The sequence below is a fragment of the Hylobates moloch genome, unplaced genomic scaffold (genome assembly GCF_009828535.3).
Source record: "Hylobates moloch isolate HMO894 unplaced genomic scaffold, HMol_V3 SCAFFOLD_6, whole genome shotgun sequence".
NCBI classification, from domain to species: Eukaryota; Metazoa; Chordata; class Mammalia; order Primates; family Hylobatidae; genus Hylobates; species Hylobates moloch.
Window position 1 is genome coordinate 67,967,317 of NW_026652281.1, and position 16,396 is coordinate 67,983,712.

General features: G+C 41.9%; 1 protein-coding gene across 1 annotated transcript in view; it reads right to left on the reverse strand.

The window, feature by feature from the left end:
• Positions 1-16,396, reverse strand: part of THBS4 (thrombospondin 4) — a 47,829-nt gene that overhangs the window by 14,797 nt on the left and 16,636 nt on the right. The window contains exons 3-10 of the mRNA XM_032156957.2: positions 12,444-12,691; positions 10,171-10,279; positions 9,698-9,780; positions 9,114-9,165; positions 8,700-8,902; positions 6,757-6,894; positions 3,122-3,190; positions 203-355 (exon numbers count right to left, since the gene is read on the reverse strand). Of these exons, the coding sequence (XP_032012848.1) occupies positions 203-355; positions 3,122-3,190; positions 6,757-6,894; positions 8,700-8,902; positions 9,114-9,165; positions 9,698-9,780; positions 10,171-10,279; positions 12,444-12,691 (1,055 nt within the window). The remainder of the gene's footprint in view (positions 1-202; positions 356-3,121; positions 3,191-6,756; positions 6,895-8,699; positions 8,903-9,113; positions 9,166-9,697; positions 9,781-10,170; positions 10,280-12,443; positions 12,692-16,396) is intronic.

Genomic DNA, 16,396 nt, shown 5'->3' on the forward strand with positions numbered 1-16,396 from the left:
AGAAAAGGCAGCTGATGGTTAGATGGATGCCAGGCTGCTCCCCACAAACTCAGTGGACCCTGTTCCTATTACACTCCATGCTCATTTAATTGCAATGCTTTCATTTTGGAGTACTTTTACCCCGAAGCACATAGAAACTGGAGAGAGTTGGTGTTAAAAATGGAAGAGGAAAAATGATAGAGGAAGTCAAAAAACAACTTACCACGCATGTCACATCCCCCTGCCTCTCTTCAATGCACTGGGCATTCACACTGCAAGGGTTCAGCTCTGGGTTTCTGCAGTTTCTTTCCGCTTTGCATCCCCTTATCTGATCACCAGTATACCCTGGCTTACAAGGCCCACAGCGGTAAGATCCCTGCAAGGAACAAAGATCAGGTGATGAGCTGAAAGCTGTGGGCAAAGGTACAGTTTGAGCAAAGGTACAGTTATTGTGTATATTTTCACTGGTACTCATTGCTGGCAGGAATCAGGCAACAGACCCATGCCTTCCTCTCTGCTTACATGTAAGATCATGTGAATGTTGATGAAAACACCATCAGACTGGAGGCTGTGTCCGGCCACTCAGACAAAGAAGGAATAGAAGTGAGGGAAGAAGGCTGGACTGTGAACCAATGACACTGAGTTGCCTGTGCCACCCACCGTGGAGGGCATAGGGGACAGGCCAAAAGTTCCAGTGAAGTCCTGGGAGAAATTTACTCGGGACAGGGAGATGATCTGCTTAAAAAGCAAGTTAATTTTTCTTCTTTCCGTTCCTTGGCTCTTTTACAACGGAATGACAAAGGAATGGGTGCACAGAGAAATGCTGGTGGCCTGCATTGAGAATTTCTGATGAGGTAGGCTGAGAAACTGACAAATGAGCTGTCAGCTCCACTGCAATGACACTTCAGGGGCCAGGTGTTTTTAGCTTTTATTTATATAATATATAGTATTACACTGCACTATATATGTAATATATATTATATATTATACAATATGTATAAAAATCAAAATTAAAATTTTCATCTTTGTTGAGGTATAATTGACAAAACTGAATATATTTAAAGTGTGCAGTGTGATGATGTGATATACGTATACATTGTGAAATGATTACCAGTCAGTTAAGTAACACATCCATCAACTCACATAGTTACCTTCCTTTTTTTTCAGTGAGAACACTTAAGATCTGCTCTCTTAGCAGATTTCATATATATAATACAGTATTAACTACAGTCACCATACTGTACATTAGATCTTTTTCATCTTATGCAGTTTTGTTGGCATAAAATTTACAGATCGTAAAAGACATCCATTTGAAGTATACAATTTAATGATTTAAGTCACTCACAACCTCTTAATTGCCAAATCCAAAGCATGATTTCCGATGACCTGTCTCGATCTCTCAGCCTCCCCTGGCTGTGCTGTCAGCTGCTCCTTTTTCTGGCTTCTGCTCTTTTTCCTTGGCCTAGTCCTTCATTTTTGGGGTTTCCTGGAGTTCTATTTACTGTCTACTTTCCTTCTCTCTAGGTGGCTCAGTTATTACCTTTACACCAAGATCTTGCAAATCTATTTGCAGACTACTTTGTCCTGGTAAAAGCTGAGAAGAAGCCAGGCGCGGTGGCTCACGCTTGTAATCCCAGCACTTTGGGAGGCCGAGGCAGGCGGATCATGAGGTCAGGAGATCGAGACCACGCTGAAACACCGTCTCTACTAAAAATACAAAAAAATTAGCCTGGCGTGGTGGCGGGTGCCTGTAGTCACAGCTACTTGGAGAGGCTGAGGCAGAAGAATGGTGTGAACCCAGGAGGCGAAGCTTGCAGTGAGCCGAGATTGCGCCACTGCACTCCAGCCTGGGCGACAGAGCAAGACTCCATCTCAAAAAAAAAAAAAAAAAGCGGAGAAGCATCTATTCCTAAGCAATATAGCATTGTGGAGAAGAACTCAGGCTCTGTAGCCAACCTGGAAGATGTGTGACCTTAGTCTAAATACATAACATTTCTTTTTTTTCCTTTTGGAGACAGGGTCTCCCTCTGTCACCCAGACTAGAGTGCAGTGGCGATCACAGCTCACTGTAGCCTCAAACTACTCTTGTACCAAAATGATCCTTCAGCCTCAGCCTCCTGGGGAGCTGGGACTATAGGCATGCTCCACCATGCCTGGACTTAATGATGTAATATTTCTGTCCCTCAGTTTCTTCAATTGTAAAATGGGGATAATAATAATCCCTGTTTATGAGGTTGTTGTGAGGATTAAAATAAGTGACTTGATAAACATAAAGTGCTTTTACTTACAAGGAAACAAGGAATCTAGAGGTTGGATAACTTTCAAATAGTCATACACACAATCAGTAGTTCTTTTCTTGATAGTCAACTCTGATACATCTCTCATCTTGGACACAGTTTGATAGGAACTTTCAGAAATAAAACCCATATCTGAATACTTAAGTTATAGGCATCCCTAGGTGCTAAGCACTTCAATTTAATACAATGAAAAGTTTTGAAAAGTTTTTTTTTTTTTTTTTTTGAGATGGAGTCTTGCTCTGTCGCCCAGGCTGGAGTTCAGTGGTGCGATCTCGGCTCACTGCAAGCTCCGCCTCCTGGGTTCATGTCATTCTCCTGCCTCAGCCTCCGGAGTAGCTGGGACTACAGGCACCCGCCACCAGGCCCGGCTAATTTTTTTTTGTATTTTTAGTAGGGATGGGGTTTCACCATGTTAGCCAGGATGGTCTCGATCTCCTGACCCCATGATTAAAAAGTTTTATGAAAATAAATAATGCCATTTGGGGACTGTGTAGTCACCAGTAAAATACTGAACTATTAATATAAACTATGAAGCTCTTCACAATTTTAAAATACAGGAGTACTAATTTATTCAATAAATAGTTATCTAATAGCCTAATATTGCAACTTTGATAGAAAATAAAGAACAAACTTGGCACTTATAAAATTATTCTTACATAAAAATTACTTATAAAATCACTCATATCAAACACTATTTCAGCACAAACTTTTGCCTTTATTTTGCCAGTATTCGAATATATTATGCCCACATGTTCTAGGTGTGTTTGGAAGCTATGATCTATAAACATACACTTGTTTTAATAACCAGTTCTGCTTTGATAACAACAGCTGTGAGAAATACTTACCAAAGTATTAACGCAGATCGAGTTGGGAACGCACGCTCCATTTCGACACTCATCAATGTCAGTGCAGACCTAGTGCAGAAAAGTTCAGAGAAAGTTTAGCGAGACATGCTGCTTAAATAGAAATGCAAATCTCCTGTGTTTTGCTATCTTTGTGTGAAGTGAAGATGCAGAATTTCGGGTAGAATGGTAATCTGAGGGTTATTTGTGCCATCTCCCTTGCATTTATACCAGTTTGTACTTAATCTAATTGCAAATGAGAATTGCTTTCATGGTATTGAAAGTTATTCAGAAAAGACAACTTGTGTAATTCATCCGTTCCACCACCTTTTTAGGTTAGGAAAGCTTTATTTATTTTTTATCTTGCTTGGGACTCAATGTAGTTCTCCTATATGAGGATTCTTAGCTTTTTTCAATTCTGGAACATTCTCAGCTTCCCCCGACTGCTTTCTAGTCTTTCTTTGGAACTACAGTTGGATGAATATCGAACTTTCTTGTTAATATCTTCTTTTGACTCCTAACCTCTTGTTTATATGCTCCATGTCGTTATTTCTCTGTGCTGCGTTCTAGATGATTTCTTTAGACTCACCTCCTAGCCTATGAATTCCCTGCTAAGCTGTGTCTAATCTGTTTTGCCTATCTATTAAGTTCAACAATTTTCCATTGATAAAACTTTTATTTGTCTGTTTTACAAACTTGTCTGTTTTTCTCACATTGCCCTGTGCTTTTTTGTTGTTGTTGTTGAGACAGGGTCTCACTCTGTCGCTCAGGCTGGAGTGCAGTGGCATGATCACAGCTCACGGCAGCCTCGACCTCCCAGACTCAGGTGATCTCCCACCTCAACCTCCCAAGGTAGCTGAGACCACAGGCAGGCACCATCACACCCGGCTAATTTTTTTGTGTGTATTTTTTGTAGGGATGGGATTTTGCCATGTTGCCCAGTTGGGGCATTGGCCTATTCTTTAAGTATGGTATTTATTTCTTTACTTTTTTATATTTACTTTGCATTTATCATGTTTCCTCATGGTAGTTTCTTTATATAAACTGCCATTTTTGTTTATGAGCATATCTTCAGTAGCCCAAATTTTGCCTATGGGCATTCCATTGGCCCTGAATTTTGGCGTGTCTTTACAGAGTGGTGTGCCTTTGACTTGTGTCAGAGCCCTGGGGATTTCGCTTCTTCATGGCTGGTTATTATTTTAATTTTTTGGCTTGTGTTTCTGCATTATATGTATAACAGATTTGGAACTCATAACTGTATGTGGTACAAGTGTGGTGCTTTGATTTGTTGTGGGCAATTTTCATTTTTGTCAACCATGTCTTAAAGCTGAAGTCAAGCTTCTTTGTTGTTTCTTAGGGCTAATAAAGGTTTCCTGTCTCCTTGTAATGGATAGGGTGGTTCTTTGAGGGTCCTGGACTTATGCAGGGGTGTTAGGCCTTTCCAAAGTTCTCAGACTACATTGCTGCATCCACTCTACACAGGTGGTAAAAGCCAGGTCCCTGTTACTAAGACCTGGACCCAACTCCAACCTCCCAGGATCTGCTGAGGCATCAGCTCTAGTCACAGTTCTGGCTTTGAGTTTTCTCTTTGTTTCTGGACACTGCGCCATTTCCTTTTATTTTCTTTGACTTTGGAATGCAGTAACATTTGCTGTTAAATTTAGCAAGGTGGCTCCCTTCCACTTCAGTTCTGTCTGCCATGTTACTGGAAATCTATTGAGAAGCACTCCTTACTACCTTACACCAAGTACCTTATGTTTCCTTGGTTTGTTCTTAGAGATTTCATCTTTAGAGGACTCTAACAGCTTCTTATCATTCCTATATGTCTAGCTGGCCTCCCTTTTCTTGTCTAAAAAATCATGCCCTCCAAGGACTTCATGACTAAAACACCTAAAGCAATGGCAACAAAAGCCAAAATTGACAAATGGGATCTAATTAAACTAAAGAGCGTCTGCACAGCAAAAGAAACCACCATCAGAGTGAACAGGCAGCCTACAGAATAGGAGAACATTTTTACAATCTATCCATCTGACAAAGGGCTAATATCCAGAATCTACAAAGAACTTAAACAATTTATAGGAAAAAATCAAACAACCCCATCAAAAAGTGGGCAAAGGATATGAACAGACACTTCTCAAAAGAAGACAGTTATGCAGCCAACAGACACATGAAAAAATGCTCAACATCACTGGCCATCAGAGAAATGCAAATCAAAACCACAATGAGATACCATCTCACACCAGTTAGAATGGAGATCATTGAAAAGTCAGAAAACAATAGGTGCTGAAGAGGATGTGGAGAAGTAGGAACACTTTTACACTGTTGATGGGACTGTAAACTAGTTCAACCATTGTGGAAGACAGTGTGGCGATTCCTCAAGGATCTAGAACTAGAAATACCATTTGACCCAGCCATCCCATTACTGGGCATATACCCAAAGGATTATAAATCATGCTGCTATAAAGACACATGCACACATATGTTTATTGCGGCACTATTCACAATAGCAAAGACTTGGAACCAACCCAAATGTCCACCAATGATAGACTGGATTAAGAAAATGTAGCACATATACACCATGGAATACTATGCAGCCATAAAAAGGATGAGTTCATGTCGTTTGTAGGGACATGGGTGAAGCTGGAAACCATCATTCTCAGCAAACTATCGCAAGGACAGAAAACCAAACACCACACGTTCTCACTCTTAGTTGGGAATTGAACAATGAGAACACTTGGACACAGGGTGGGGAATGTCACACACCAGAGCCTGTCATGGGGTAGGGGTAGGGGGGAGGGATAGCGTTAGGAGATATACCTAATGTAAATGACAAGGTAACAGGTGCAGCACACCAACATGGCACATGTATACATAGGTAACAAACCTGCACGTTGTGCATATGTACCCTAGAACTTAAAGTATAACAATAATTAAAAAAAATCATGCCCTCTAGAACCCTTTGATAGGCAGCTAGGAAATAATAAACCCCTGCCTTTCTTCAAAGCTAATAATTTCCCTAAGGTAGTAAAATATATTTATAGAACAACCATTTTTAAGGACTAAAAACATCAAAAAGGATTTCACAGTCAGTTAAATAATGACCAGGATATAGTAGAGCATTTGGAAATAAGTGGAGACTGTCAAATACTCAAGTGCTTTATGGCAATTTATAGCTTACATAAGAAAAAGGGGAGGTTGCTTTGGGGGATTATTTCTACTCTTAAAATCCCCTCATCTCTGAAACAGCTTCGGATTGGCAACAATGACTCTACAAAAGTGACCTAATTTTTCAAAGCTTTTGTCTCCCTGGTTCTCAACTTATGCTGCAGGACAAAATGTTCAACGGCTATCAACAAAATAAGACTGAAATTATGCCAATAGCCATATTACCCCATTTACTGTTTATCTAGAGATAGATACTCTATTATCTCATCTTAAAAACTTCCTCCCTTCTAGATTTTATAAATGTAAATACTCAGAAACAGTTGAAAAGCTTCCTAATTTGCTCATTTTGCACTATGACATTCCACATGGCCTTGGCTGCTCATGGAGGTAAAGGGTTATACCGAAGAGGTGGGAACCAACCACAGTTGTTTTGTTAAGATGAGAAATGAATAGAAACCATGACTTCAGCCTACCTGCTTGTTTGACTTGGCAAAACTGATCCCAACACCCTGCACCATGGGCCCTGTGAAGCCCACTGGGCAGGCGTCACATCTGAAGCCAGGAGACAAATTTATGCAGCGCACGCCTGGGTAGCAGGGATGGTATTTGCACTGGAGACAAAAAAGTTCAAAGTCTTTAGCCACACTGAGAAAACACTCTCAAACTTTTCTTCATCTATTTGCACATACTTGTTTAGTCATTTAACTATCTTTTGGTGGAAAAAATAATAAAAGGAAATAAAGGCTTCCAACTCCATTTACCCACTGAATCCCTGACCACACAATCTGAGGTTGCTTTTTAGTAGGCTTTGCTGTGTTGTAGAATAATGGCACATCCATGTTGAAAGGGTCCTTGATATTAACCAGCCTACCTCTCAATGTAATAAGCCCCCTGATATTCTGACATGGAATTTGCAAATCTCTGTGAAAGGACTATGTCCCTGGACCACTTAGCTGGCTGTTAGATGCCTCCAAAAGCATCAGCAAAACTACTCAATCAGGAAGACCTCAAGAAGGCAAAGCCAGGGCTGGTGCCTCTTCAGTACCACGTAATCCCTCAGGGCCTGTGCCTGCCTCCTGTCAAGTCCATGCTATTCCAAGGCTCTAGGGATCTTGGAGATTGTTTTTTTTTTTTTTTTTTTTAAACCACTTCAACTAATGTAAAAAACATGACCACTTCCTGCCCTTTCAGAAAGAGGAAAATTCCAGCTCACAGATAAAAACCAGATGCAGTTCAGTGAAATGTATGCAGATGTTTCTCCAATTGAGGGATTACTAGAGACCATCTTAATTGCTTACTACTAGGGAAGGTAATCAGCTGAGTGTTACTAAGGTTACCACGGGCCTGCAGGAGCCCCAGGGAGCCAGTGTGCCTAAGTTCCCTACCTGCATCTCTCCCCTGCGCTTCTCCTCTCAGCCTTCCTTGGGCTGGGTGGGAGGAGAAAGGCACATTGAAGGCACATTTTGGTGGCAGCCTTCCTACCTGCTATGAACACTACTTTGCAACTGGACTGGTGATTGCCTAACCATGTTGTTTTTTTTATTTTTTCTTTTTTTTTTTTTGAGACACGGTTGTGCCCAGGCTAGAGTGCAGTGGTGCCATCATGGCTCACTGCAGCCTCAACCTCCTGCCTCAGGCAATCCTCCTACTTCATCTTCCAGAGTAGCTGGGACCACAGGCACATGCCACCATGCCCAGGTAATTATCATATTTTTTGTAGAGATAGGATTTTTTTCTTGTTGCCCAGGCTGGTCTCAAACTCCTGGGCTCATGTGATCCTACTGCCTCAGCCTCCCAAAAAAGTGTTGAGATTGCAGGCTTCAGCCACTAGGCCTGGCCTGCCTAACCAGGGTCTTGAAACAGTCTTTTCTGGGGCTCTGCCAGCCGGTCAAACAGCTGGTATTTGCTGGATGTGCCTCCTCTGGGGCCCTCCCTGGTCACGTTTAGTTACTCGTAGGTTACAGGGCCTCCCCCTTGTTGGTGTGAGATTCCCCTCTGCTCCTTTATTTTAGGAAGCCTGAAGAAATCCATGGTGACTCCTGAAATATACCCTTAGAAAAGTCCTCCCCTTCCGTATTTGCAAAAGTGGGGGAAAAACAAAATTGTAGCACAGACTACTTAAGAGAAATAACCAATGCAAATGTCAGTGTGTAAAGCAGAAACCTCAGCACTGTAGCCAATGGACCAGTAGAAGAGTTGGAAACACAGAGGAAAAATGACAAATGCAGCCATAACCTTGGGTCATGTCTCCTTCCGCCGTCCCTGTGTCTCAGGGTCTCCAAGCAAGTGGTTTTTCGATGGAGCCTGGAGAACAGCCCAAGTCAGCCCTTAATCATCAGCTTGGCTTCTTTTTCCAAAAAGCTGCAGGGTAAGGAGGATACTTAGGGATCCCCTCCCTGTCTAAGTGAACTTTTACCTCATCAACATCAATACAGGTGATCCCATTTCCTGTGTAGCCCTCGGGGCAGAGCCCACACTGGAAGCCATCTCTGCTGTCGGTACATTGGACACCTCGGAAACATGGGTTGGAGTCACACCGACGAGGTGGGCGTGTTGGCGGTGCAGGGGGCGCCGGGGGCACCACTGTGCTTAGAGTTGGAGACTGAAACTTGAGAGGACCTAGAGAAAAACAATCATCCACAGGCGTATTCACCGCCAGGAAGATATATGGAAGGCAAAACAAAATTTGGTTTCCTATTGAACTTTTCCTCCCTCCCCTCCAACTATGTGGTAGACCTTCAGAAACTGCGGTCAACACAGCCTCACCACAAGCCCTTCATCAGCCTGCATCATCCGACTCAGGCGAGCCCATTACTAGAAAAGCACTTACCGCAAGCCTGGCATTCAGCTATGGTGTTCCGCAAAAATGATGTTTCCTTAACCTTTAAAAATGAGAAGGGGAAAAAAGGATTGAAAAGGAATGCCTGATATCATCCAGGAATGAAAGAATCCATGTGGAGCTATCTATGTAACACTTTCTCCGGTTCCAGGTTCTCTGCCTCAGCCTCCTGAGTAGTGATTACAGGATGACCACCATGCCTGTTAATTTTGGTTTTTTAGAGAGTCAGGCTGGTCTCGAACTCCTGACCTCATGATCCGCCCATCTCAGCCTCCCAAAGTGCTGGGATTACAGGCGTGAGGCACCGCACCTGGCTCTCTGTAACACTTCTTACAGTAGCGTTAGCAGCCCTTGATGGCTCCCGCTCTGCTTAGAGCCATGGTGTGTTCATCATGAGTTTGGCCCCCATTTCCAGAGAACTTCCAGCACAGCCCTGGTGTGCGGGGCTGCATGGGCCCCCAGAAATCTGGTTCAGAGGCCGCCCCCGTGCCTGGGCAGGCCTGCAGCTCCACTAGCTTGTGGGGAGCTGCTCTGAGAAGACCAGGGCTTTTCTGATGATATGTCCCGCTTGTTACCTGCTGTCTCAGAAGGTCCTTCACCTCTCCCAGGAGTTGGTTTAATTGTGTCATTTGACCCAAAAACTGCCGGTTAAAGTCCCCTGCAGGAACAGCAAAAGGCAAAGAGTTTTCAGCCAGTGATGGTCATTTCTAAGTGACTCAAAACCAAATTATTCCCCAGGAAATCATCATGACAAGATGATTCAAAAACCCAGAATATTTGAATTTAATTTGGGGTAATTTCTTTAATTCAGCTAAAAAAAAATGATAATGATGCCACTGACTAAGTCTAAATTCATGTGAATCATAAAAATAAAAGCATAATGAAAATATTCCTTGCCCTGGATTTTGTTCAAGAGCCCGATTTTCATAGATACGTCTTGTTGGGCTGCTCTGTTGACAGTCCCACTTTTTGGTGATGGGACTCAGCCTATTCAGGGTCTTTGGAGTTTGTGTTGATGAAGGTATGCAAACTGCCCAAGAGCCCACACCTGTGCCTGTGGCAGCCAGCGGTTCACTCTGCTGCAGGAAGCAGTCTTGCAGGCTGGCCACCTGGAACAGTGAGCCTCTCACCACCAGCTTCAGCTCTTCCAAGAAGTCCTGGAAGAAATCACATTCATACCACAGATTGCTGACACTGTTCAAAAGCCAATGTGCTTGCCTACTCACGCAATTTTCATAATCAAGTAGTCCTGTATACTTGGACCCTCTGACATCTTACATAATTTTGTAGGATCACATTTTTTCCTAAAGCCTGCCAGCCCTATCTTTTTGACTAAAGTGAATATGTAAGTAGCCAGTAGCCTAGGAAAATGCTGGCATTGTCACCAAGAGGGCTGAGAAAACAAAAGGCTCTTTTCCTACATGGCAAAGGAGTTATTTTGTGACAGGAGCCTCTTAAGAATTGTCTGTAACTTGTTTATGGAATTTAGATCATAATAAATAAGGTGTTAACCTCAATTTTAAGCAGTATTATTTTTTGGATGTCTTGGCTCAAGGGTCTAGAAAAGCCTCTGATTTCTTTGGGATATGAGAATGAATAAATGATATCTTCTATGATCATTAGGTAGTTGGCATCATATTTTTACATTACGGGTTGATATTATTCATTGTTAGTCAAAAAGTCAATTTCCTTGCCCTTTTATCTTGTGAATTCTGCTTGCAATCACTTTTATTATATCTATATACAACAAAACGTTTATGTTAACTGCCAAAGTCATCATCCTTATTTTAGAAATGAGCACAACTAAGGATTTTCAGAGGAATTCTGCTTTTTGATTTAGCTAAGATTTAGGCAACATGTGCTGTTTAACACATATTGTATTGGACATCAGACTATAATCTCTGCAGTCAGGAAAATGACTGGCTTTGCCCACCATGGTAGCACTAATGCCTAGAATGTGCCTATTTGTTGACTGACTGAATGAGTGAGTGGGTGACTATGAGACTGAGCCACTGTGATCACTACCATGGTCTAAGGAGGTAGAGCTTCTGAGAAAATTCCAGTAAGTACAGTGTCTGATGACTTTGTCAGGGCTGAGTCCTGACTTTTAGAAATTGACTTATTTGGTGGTGAACACTAATTTCTGAAATGAGCAGTGACACAATTTCTGACTGTCATTCTGATTATGTGTGCTACTTTGGGGATGCAGAAATAGAGTTTAGCATATCTTTCTATTTTTTTCCATATGTAAATCTACATTAAAAATCTCTCTATAGATGACTGAAAAACAAAAATCCCCCAAAACCTTGGATTTTAGCTTTCTTGGAATTTCCGATTAAAAATGCTTCCTGTTGTTCAAGCGCAAAACTTCTAGGATCAGATTCATAGTTTTTATATTACTATCTAAAACTGCACAGCATTCCTACTTGCAATGGAAATTATTGCTTACACCCTGCTTCTCTGTACAAAGGGCTCAGAGTAGCTTGTAACTAAAGCATATATTAATGTAATGAATTAACAAATGGAAAGTGAGGATTGAGAGGTAGCAGACAAAAGTAATATGGGCCATTATAGATGAACATAGTTACTGATTTGACATTAGCTTATATAGTGGATGAAATTCAGGAACTTTAACCAGTTATACGTTATTGGAAAGGACAAAGAATACTAGTTCTTTATAGAAAACAAAGCACTGCCTAGCACAAAATCCTAAAAGAAATGTATGCGGCAATTTCTACAGCAAGTGCAATGACAGAATAATAAAAATACCATCACAACATGGAGTAAAACAGAAGACAGAGGTGATGGTATCTTAAGACCAAATGCAGCTAAGCTAAGCTCCCTTTTGTTAGTGGACGTTCTGACAAGACCTGTGAAAATGCTGTTATGAAAGCTTGGCAGTTTCCAATCATTCTTTTTTATTTTCATTATAGAAAATTGAAAATAGATAATGTCATCACCCTGAGGTAGTTATTTTTACTTTTGCCCTTCCTTCCCAACGTTACAATTGTATCCAGAGTCTCTACTTATCACTGAAAGCACAAGCTCTCAATTTTGGCATCACATTAGAATTGGTGTTTTAAAAATATGCTGATGTCCCTAGCATAAAAATATGCTAGGCCCCACCCGACAGATTTGGATTCCGTTTGTCTTAGGGGCAGCCCCCTATCACTTGCTTTTCAAGCTCCCCAGGTGATTCTGATGTGCAAGCGGCATTAGACCCACTGACCTGCAGCAGGAATTTCTCAGCACACTCCTCTGCGCACCCTAGGCACTGGCAGCTCATTTTTCCACTTCAGAGAATGGTTTGTGGGTTCCTACCTGTGGCTTCCTCTGGAAAGTCCTCAATTCAATGGTCTCAGGTTTCTGGGAGGGGCCAGCAAAGGCCCTGGGGAGATTGTGAATGGAATCCACCTGGATGCAGTCCAGGTAGAGCTCTAGGGAGCCAGCCCCTCGCTGCAAATTGCTCAGCCTCAGGAGGATCCTGTGCCGCCTTCCGTCTGCCAGCTGCAGGTTGTTGAAAACCACCAAATGCACCTTCCCATCGTTCTTCAGGTAACGGAGGATGGCTGGAAGCAAGCACAGATCAACAAATGGTGTGATAAGTGGAAGAGGGGGAAGTGGAGGGTCAACAAATGGTGTGGCAAGTGTCCTGTGCTGAACAGCCTCCTGGTAACAAGACTGGGTTGCTGGACGGAATGTGAGTGAGAAATAACCACAAATATTGATTCACCATCTTCTGTGTGCTAGGCACTGTTTCAGGCACTGGGAACCAACTGTCCTCCTGAGAATGTTTTGTGTTGATGGAGAAACAGACAATATGTGGCAAATTTGAAAATAAACAATACAATTCTCATATAGTGATTAGTACAATGAGCACGCAGAACCCCATCTGAAAGCAAAGTAAACTCTATGTAAGCTTAGAGTATGAATCCATTCATTCACCAAACACTTGCTGAGCACTACCATGGGGCTAGGGGCTGTCCTTAGGTGCTTTAAATACTTGATTTCTTCCCTTTTTTTTTTTTTTTTTTTTAAAGACAGGATCTCACTCTGTCCCCCAGGCTGCAGTGCAGTGGGATGATCTCAACTCACTGCAGCCTCTGCCTCCTAGGCTCAAGTCATCCTTCTATCTTAGCCTCCTAAGTAGTTGGGACCACAGGTGTGAGCCACCACACCCAGCTAATTTATATATTTTTTGTAGAGACAGGGTTTTGCCATGTTGCCCAGGCTGGTCTCGAAATCCTGAGCTCAAGTGATTCACCTGCCTCGGCCTCCCAAAGTGGTGGGATTACAGGTGTGAGCCACTGTGCCCAGCCTAAATACTTAATTTCTACTCACTGCAACCAAATGCAATTGGAATAACTATGGATGAGGAAAGTGAGGCTCAGATAAGTGAAGGCACTTGCTCAAGGACATAGGAAGCGGCAGGACTAGAATCTGAACCTGAGTATGGTTCATTCCATGACTAAAGCAATGCTAGGCATGCACAGGCCTTAGTCAGCACACATCAAATCGAGTGTAATCTGTCATATCGTCCCTCAGCAACCCATCCCTGAATTTAACAATGCTCAATTAGATAATTAGAGGTACTGGCTGGGCACAGAGGCTCATGCCTGTAATCCGAGCACTTTGGGAGGCCGAGGTGGGAGAATCGCTTCAGTTCAGGAGTTTGAAATCAAGCTAGGCAACGTAGTTAGACCTCATCTCTGCAAAAAATAAATTTAAAAAAATTGGCCAGGATGGACACGGTGGCTCACGCCTGTAATCCCAGCACTTTGGGAGGCTGAGGAGGGCAGATCATGAGGTCAGGAGTTCAAGACCAGCCTGACCAATATGGTGAAACCCCGTCTCTATTAAAAATACAAAAATTAGCCAGGCATGGTGGTGTTCGCCTGTAGTCCCAGCTACTCAGGAGGCTGAGGCAGGAGAATTGCTTGAACCTGGGAAGCAGAGGTTGCAGTGAGCCAAGATCACACCACTGCACTCCAGCCTGGGTGACAGAGCAAGACTCCATTTCAAAAAAAAAAAAAATGGCCAGGTGTGGTGGCACATACTTGTAGTCCCAGCTACTTGGGACACTGAGGTGGAGGATTGCTTGAGCCTGGGGGATTGAGGCTGCAGTGAGCCATAATCGAACCACTGCACTCCAGCCTGGGCAAAAGAGTGATCCCGTCTCAAAAAACAAAAAGAAAAGAAAAGAAAAGGTATCCATGGTTGTAAAAGGACTCCCACCTTATTTTCTGTTTTGTTTTGTTTTTCCTATGTGGGTAGCTATTCACATATCTGCTTAAGCCCACATATCTTCTGGTTTTCAGCCTTGTTGTCCTGAACATAAGAGGCCCTGAGCTAAAATCTGCTCTTGGAAGCTGACCCTTTGTGAGTGGAGCCCATTGGCTAAAGTTTGCTAGAAAGACCAAAGTGATTTCAGCTAGTGTCTAAACACGCCTCCAGGTGCATCCACAGGTACCATTCCCAAACCCAGCACTTTGGGAGGCCGAGGTGGGCAGATCACGAGGTCAGGAGTTCAAGATCAGCCTGACCAATATGGTGAAACCCTGTCTCTACTAAAAATACAAAAATTAGCCAGGCCTGGCTAATTTTCACCGGAAACAATCCCAGGAACAAGGTCGGAGGCTAACTGCAAATGTTGCTGGATAAGGGAGGTGGTAAACACATCATTGCAGCTGCAAAGCTCTGGCCAGTCTTCAGCTGTCCCAGGGTGGGAAAGCCTTAAGTAGAACTTAAAGTGGACCTTTTCTGGAGGGTAATTTAGTCACGTGCATCAGAACCTTAAACATATGTAAACCCAACAGCCCAGCATTACCACTTCTAGGAACTAAAACTGAGGAAATTAAAGAACAAAAAAAGAAGCACTTCAGCACTGTCCTGGGTTACAGAAAAAAAAACAGCACCAAGATGTATGGATGAGAATGTTCATTTCAGAAATACTTATTGTAATCAACACTTCGCACAACATATATGTCCAAAAGGAGAGGGCTGGCTACTTACAGTATAATCATAAAATGGAATACTTTGGAATAGCTGAATATTAAAAACACAAAAAGACATTCCCAGTATTTTGTTAAGTATTAAAAAAAAGGAGGTTATAGGTCAATATGGGTTTAGAAAAAAGTGTGCATGTATATATATATGTACATATATATACATACATACCCAGAAGATTAGAAGAAAATATGTCTACATTAATATGGTTATTTGCTGGGTGTTTGGATGGTATTTTTTTCTTCCTGCTCATCTTCATTGTTTTAACTTTTCTACAAGAAACAACCATTACTTGTATATAAAAATAATAAAAAGAAATATATTACACATATACACCCAGACTGTGCTGCTGTTAATCTGTGTGATTTGTGGCAAGTAACTTGGACCATCTTTCTCCTCAGGTACCTTTTCTGAAGAGTGTAAATGCCAAGATGGTGCTGCCCACAGATGAACTAGCCAAGAATACCTATTTATGTTGCAGTATCGCCAAAGAAAATAATCACTACAGTGGAACATGAAGGATATATTTTAAGGCTTTCTCCACATTAGACTTTCTAGGTTCATTTTCCCACCCTTCTGAAATCTCACTCGATTTTCCAGTTGACCATAGTCTGAAGAGAGCCAGTTGGCGTGAGGTTCTGTGACCTACAGAGATGGTGGGAGGAGTTAGATGGGAAATCTCTTATGTCGATGTGGTCACCACCACTTGCTTCCTGAGGGAGAAGAATCAGAAAGACCTGGCAAGACAGACTAGCTAGAAGGGCTTTCTGATTCCAGAACAATACTAAGTTTCCCGAAGTAAAGTATTAAATAAATATAAATAAATGGTAAGACGTATATAAATGTGGTATGAAGAGGAAGAAAATAATGGAATGGAGGAAAATAGACACAAATAGAAATTCTAAGGTATTTCTAATCTGGGATAGAACAGAATTCTTCTCCTTTTATTTAATATTAATTGTTGAGAATTCACATGTACCCCTTAAATATGTAAAAATTATTATCAGTAAATATAATTTGTATCTGAAAATTTTTTTAAATGTTGAGAATTTACAATAGTAACTGCACAGCTAGAAATTAGAACCATATATAGTAACCAAAAGAGGGAGAAATTGAGTCCAAACATACGCACTAACTCAATTTTTTAAAAACTTCTATTACATTACTATTTAGAACAGTTTTGCAAATACCTGTAGTTTTTACAGGCCAAGAAAAATACCACTTGGACCACCAAACTTGAATTAGGTCACACACACACACTCACTCAC